We start from the raw sequence: 5,941 nt of genomic DNA on the forward strand, positions 1-5,941 counted from the left end.
TATTCAGGGGGAACGACCTCAGCCGAATCAGTACCAAAGCTGACGGACTGAACCGCACTGTCTGTTGGAGTCTCACCTGTGGACAATCTCGAACCGGACCGGATCCTCCAGTGGACACTGGGCCAGCGCCGTCTCCATCACACGGCCGGCCGCCTCGGACGCGCCCGTCGCACGCTCGAACTCGGCATACTCGAGGAACAGCGCCACATTCTGCCTCTCCGACTTCAGAATGGCCTTTAGTCGGCGGCGCGCCTCCTTGCAGGCCTGAGCCGATGCCTCGATGGCAGCGCCAACTTTACTCTGGACGGTGATGCCGTCTTTACCGGTGGCGGCGGTGCCACCTGCTGCAGTCGGAATGAAGGCTCGCCGTCCAAGGAAGCGCATCCAGCGCTGCAGCAGGCGCGTGCGCTGGCCGGCGGGCACGACGCCGGCGCTCTGCTCCAGCACACGGCCGACGAAGGCCGCATACTCCGGCGAGTCCACCCGCGGTCCGGGCGAAGGCACAGTGAGCCGACCCACGCACTCGGACGAGTCCATGCGGGACCCGACGGCAGGAACGGAGAACGAGGCACCGAGGGCGCCCCCGTCGAGGGCGAGAAGTGCCAGCGTGTCGTCCCCAGGGCTGGTGTCCTCGCTATCCTCTCCGCTGAGGAAGGCGACGAAGTCCTCCACGGCGCGGCCGAGCAGCTCCGGCGACAGATAAAATAGAAACCTGGAACCAGGATAGATGCGCTGTGAAAGCTGTACCAGAAACACCCCAGCTCGGCGATCAATGCTCTTAAGACATGTACGATATTGAACTCGACGTGCTTAACTTAGGATACTACTGATACTTCACGAGATCTGGCCCACAGGAGACCGGCTTTGCATCAAATATCGACAACGCTGCGGCATCCCTTCACGACTCATTTGACGTCTTTCTTCCCGGTTGGGAGCTTCCCCTTTACCTTGCAATCATCACGAACAGCGTCGCGTTAAAAGGTAAACGGTGCGAGTCCTCAGCCAATCCAAATGTGCATACGGCACCACGGTACTTTCGTTATCGGGTCGCTTTGGTATGCAGAGCTAGGGCCGACGGCAAAGCGGAGATGCACGATTTCATGTGGTCGTGATATCCAGAACTGAAACAAACCTTTCTCAATCATAGCCCGTGTGTATCCTAGAATGACATACTGTCACAATATTTCGTGCGGGGTTTAATTCCTTCGACACTTCAAAGAAAGGACAGTCGACTGCCCACGGAACAAAATAATGCGTGCGATTCGTAAGGCGCCTGACATTGCCCCCCCCCCCCCCTCCCCCACCCCCTGTTAAGCTCGCTGCTACTGTCTGCAGTCGCCCCGGCGTGCCACCGACAGCCTGAGCACGGGCTACCACTTAGGTAGTCTTGGCGTTTGCTTAGCTAGCGGAACGACGATCTACGCTTCAAGCCGTGGAGACCAAAAGGACTGGCAGCCCCCCTGCCCACTCGCCCATCGTTGACCTCAGCACACCCGCTCTGGTGAGTGAAGCACCCGTGTGGCTCGCCCCGAGCCTCAGCCGCTACCTTTTGACGTCCTCGAAGAGGACGATGCGGTCGGTGTCCTCGCAGTCGTCCTCCCGGCCGGGCCGGTCCCATGGCAACCAATGGAGCTCCTCCCGCCGACACTGGGGGCACGCGTCCGGTCAGGGCAGGGCATGGCAGAGCAGAGCAGGGCGGGGCGGGGCGGGGCGGGGCGGGGCGGGGAGGGGCAGGGCAAAGCAGGGCAGGGCAGGGCAGAGCAGGGCAGATCGGGCGTCAGCAGGCATCACCCGGTGTGGCCCGGTCGGGACAGGCACAGTCAGCTCCGTCATGGCCACTCCGGGCGCCACCACCGCCAGCACCGCTCAACGGTGACCGCCAGTCACTAAACGCCTGTGCCTTCCCTTTAACCAGCCAGCATCTGCACGACAACCGTGACGCGCCTGCTCACCGCGGCCTCACGCCGGATGAAATCACCAGCGCCACGATCGACATCAATGAGACGTTTTTCGTTCTCTTAGTCTCTACCGTAGCGTAATGAACCTGGCCGTTCTACGGAGTACCCGCGGGTAACAAAGCCACCATTAATGAATGATTTGTCCGTCCGTTACAGGGGCTCAGTTGGTCACAACGGATGCGTTCCGATCCACCCATCCGTGGCTGGATGGGTTCGAGTCGCTAAAGGCGCTCGCTATCTGCCCTTGACAGTCATGGACTGCAGCCGTTGGCAGCAGCCGCGCTAAAGGTAAGGTGACGTCAGAGGGCAGGACAGACCGTGCCGAACATGCGGCAGGTTAAACCAAATTTTGCCGCTAACCTGGCATTTCGCAATCGGATGATAGGGGGTCAGGGGTCACACAACAGACACTGCCTAGCGTAAGCTGTGATTCCGGAAATCCATGCATTCAAAACCGTTCGGAATGAATAGTTAGAAATATGCCAAGAATTCGGGTACAGGACGCAGGTCATAGCCAAAGCACGTGGTCGGAATAAGCATAAACCAGAGCAACACACAGTATCCGTGAAGGATACACCCACACATTCTTCGTGTCTCTCCTAGAAGCATGCATGGCGAGGCCGAAAGCGCTCCCCGTATTCGAGGTTTGGGTTTGCGAGACTGCAGGTTTTGGGTTTTCGGCGGAGGTATTTTTCACATCAAAGCTGTGCACTCGCAGTGGCTAAAAGCCCCTACGATCCGCCGCCCGGCCGTCGCCGGCGTGCAGACCAACGCGCGCACCTCACCTCCACCAGACGCCAGACCTCGGGCCGCGGTCGCCGCTCGGCCAGCAGCCGTTCCTCCAGCTCATCGACCGGCTCGGCGCTCTCGTCTGGCGCGCGCTCTTGACGAGCAGCCAGCTCGGCCGGCCAGCCGCGTGCGCCAGGCTCGCCCAGCCGCGCCAGCCGAGCGTCCCAAAACGGCTCCATGGCCGCAAGGGTCGACGCTAACGCACTGCCATCTTGCGGTGGTGAGAAAAGGTTCAGCTCCAACAGCGCCTGATAGATGGCGATGGCGCGTTCCATGAAGCCGGCCTGACGCAGAATCTAGGAATGGTGCATGAGGATGCAGTACGTAAATCGAGGGGCAGAAGCTCAGAAACAATCACTGGTCCAACAGTTAAGTGCGTGCGAGACGCCACATTCATCGATGTTCGAGCTCTGTGACGTTTCCAACGGCATGCTCTTCGGGCAGCTTGCTTCTCCCACACATACGAAGTGTCTCCAAGCTAAATGCTACAGCACGCCCCCTCTCGCGCGCGCTGTGACCGACAACACCATCGGTAGGCGTGAATTGATGTCATGGATCGTCACAAGGGCTGAAGTGTGGCGTGCAGTAATTTCGCTTTAACTCACGCAGCCGTCCACGTTGTGTCCTGCTAAAAAAAACAAACAAACAAAAAACGGACGGACGGACGGACGACGGACGAAATTGGCATATCACAAATGTACTGACACCATTTGGCATAGTCCAATCCAGACGCAACGTGGTCAGGCCTGCATCCTTATCGAGCAGGAACGCCACACAATACATCTATTCTAAAAAAACAAAAACAACAACGCATATCTTCCCCACACGGACACCAACGTACCCGACACAGGTGGCTGAGAACCTCCAGCATGAACTGTTCCAGTCGTGGGGGAGGACGGTGCGGCCTCATCAGACCTGCCTGGAACTGGCGCATGCGGTCCAGGCAGCGCGCGAACGCCGAGAGCAGGCCTGTTAGCCCGAACCCCGACCCGTGCTGCTGGAATGCCAGGTACCTGGACAACGCGGAACACCATCTGTGAGACGTACCATGTTGTACCAAGCTCGTCGCGGTAATCATCCAACAGCACCTCAGCGAAATCGTGTAATAACCATGTCGTGGTGCCAGATAAGATACCCATCAAACATTTTCAACACTATTCGGGTTCAAATGTGCCCCGAGGTTGTTGTCGCCGATTAAAAATTACAAACGCCACTTCGCGTGCCTTTCACTTCAGCAAAAACATCACACTTTCCTGATGCTACCAGCCAACCAACGCAAATGCTGTACGTGCTACAGCCCTGGACGACTTCAGACATATTCAGAGATAGGTATACCAGAACTTAATTTGAGCAGCCCTCGTCCCTTCAGCAAACTGTCGCTGCAACGTTGGACAATGGTTATAATTCTTAGAAGCCTTCACACCACACACCGCTGAGTTACCATCAGCAGCCCAAATCTTCCACGTGCATTGTAGCGGAGGAAGACCGAAAAGCCCAGGCGTGTGCTCGGAGCCCGCGCCCTATTGTCGCGTGCACAAACAGACACACCGCCGTTACGCTGAATTTTACTGATGAACACAACCCTCGCATTCAAGCAACTGAACACTCACTCTCTCACTCCACTCTCTCACTCCACTCTCTCAGGCTCCCCACATCACAACACTCAATTCTAACGCCCCATGCGTTTATTAACAGTTGTACGTGGAGACTGGCCGGCGCAGAAGGCGAAGCGTCTCTGCTGCGCGCGCTGCAGGCGCCGCCTCAACCCACCTCCGCCAGAGGCTCACGTCGGCCGGGTGCGCGAACAGCAGCTGACTCCACTCTTTGCGCGTCTGCTCTCCGTCCCAGTCGGGCGCGCTCAGCTGCAGCCGCCGCAGCCGCAGCGGCAGGCTGCCGGCGCACTCGCGCAGCGCCCGCTCCAGGATCGCCAGCTGCCGCTCGAGCAGCTGCTGCGCCGGCACGCGCCCGCGCAGCCGCTCCTGCTGCGCCACCAGCCGCAGCCAGAGCACCTCGTCGCGCGGCGCGCTCGCCAGCCGTTTGTTGAGCTCCGCCGTCTCGCCGTGCAGCTCCGCGTCGTCGGCGTCGACGGTCACCGTCGGCGCCGACAGCTGCAGCGGCACGAAGCCGGCGCCCTCGAGGCGTACCGATGCGGCGACGGCGGGCCGGCACGCGGCGCAGGCGGCGGCGCGCCGCGCGATCGAAGTAGCGCGGCGGTGGTGACGCGGTGGGCGCCGCCCAGCCGAGCGGCCGCCGCCGCCGCGTGTACTGCGCAACGTACCGGTGGTACATGACCGCCGACGAACGGTTGGCCTTGTCCGGACGGCGGTCCAGCGAGAGCGCAGCCTCGGGACGCACGCGCGCCTCCTCCAGGAAGACGCCCCGCAGTGGCGGCAGGTCGGCCTCCGCAGCCGCCGGCGGAGGCGGCGAGCGCAGCCGGCGCTTCCACTTGTGGCGCCGCCTCTCGGCACGGTCCGGAGACTGGGTCTCACAGGAGCGCCGCTTGACAGCGCGGCCAGAACGCAACTCGGGGTCGGCCGACGCCGGAGACAGGCCGGCGCACGGGGCCACCGTGATCTCGGCCGCCGGTGAGGCGGTGCTGTCTGCCGTGGCGGACGGATCGTGGCCGGCCGCGGCTGCCGCAGTCGGCGGGAAGCTGACGTTGGTGAGCCATGCAGTACTGCTCCCGTCCTCTGGTGGCCGAGGTGCCGGCGCATCCGACGAGTAGGCGGGAAACAAACTCATGGCGCCTAGAAAAACGACAACCGGCCACTGCTCATCTATCCCCTGATGAGACAAAAACCCCAGCACGATCCTCCGTGATCCTCCGTGATATATGGTGTTATCTGTAATGCGTGCGGATGTGCATGTTAGATCGGGTGGACCTCCTGTATCGTAGTATCGATCCTGGATACTAAAGCGATCTGACAAGCTACGCCGTTAGTGAGTTTATTACGAAAGCGGATAGCCATACAAAAGCGGCACCGTATATCATGCAAACCTTTGTTAATGCTGTATACACATTAACGTTCCTGCTACGGTGGGGTATGTATATACCTCTCGCCTGCATAACACACTTTGAAAACCCACAACAACCAGCAGTGTATCTTATAGAACTTTTCCACAGAAGACCATAGAACAGAGGTCTAAACCTACGTTTACGGTCAACATAATCGTTACAAATACTTCCGTTCGAT

The 5,941-nt window shown here is 59.7% G+C and overlaps 1 protein-coding gene across 1 annotated transcript; it reads right to left on the minus strand.

The window, feature by feature from the left end:
• Positions 1-295: 295 nt before the first annotated feature.
• Positions 296-5,036, minus strand: LOC119113471 (nuclear exosome regulator NRDE2). Its single transcript, XM_037237781.1, has 7 exons — positions 5,022-5,036; positions 4,518-4,609; positions 3,589-3,760; positions 2,744-3,043; positions 1,547-1,647; positions 516-712; positions 296-300 (listed from the first exon to the last, which is right to left on the minus strand). Exons 1-7 carry the CDS (start codon positions 5,034-5,036, stop codon positions 296-298), a joined length of 882 nt encoding a protein of 293 aa, XP_037093676.1.
• Between the last annotated feature and the right edge of the window lie 905 nt (positions 5,037-5,941).

The sequence above is a fragment of the Pollicipes pollicipes genome, unplaced genomic scaffold, assembly GCF_011947565.3.
Source record: "Pollicipes pollicipes isolate AB1234 unplaced genomic scaffold, Ppol_2.1 Scaffold_7262;HRSCAF=8765_pilon_pilon_pilon, whole genome shotgun sequence".
NCBI lineage: Eukaryota > Metazoa > Arthropoda > Thecostraca > Pollicipedomorpha > Pollicipedidae > Pollicipes > Pollicipes pollicipes.

What these genes read in the sequence shown, in the direction of transcription:
- LOC119113471 (XM_037237781.1), bottom strand. An exon ending in TTCTCAGCCACCTGTGTCGG is followed by an intron (nt 3,044 to 3,588) that starts GTACGTTGGTGT and finishes CACCATTCCTAG; the next exon opens with ATTCTGCGTCAGGCCGGCTT. An exon ending in CTCTTCGAGGACGTCAAAAG is followed by an intron (nt 713 to 1,546) that starts GTAGCGGCTGAG and finishes TCCTGGTTCCAG; the next exon opens with GTTTCTATTTTATCTGTCGC.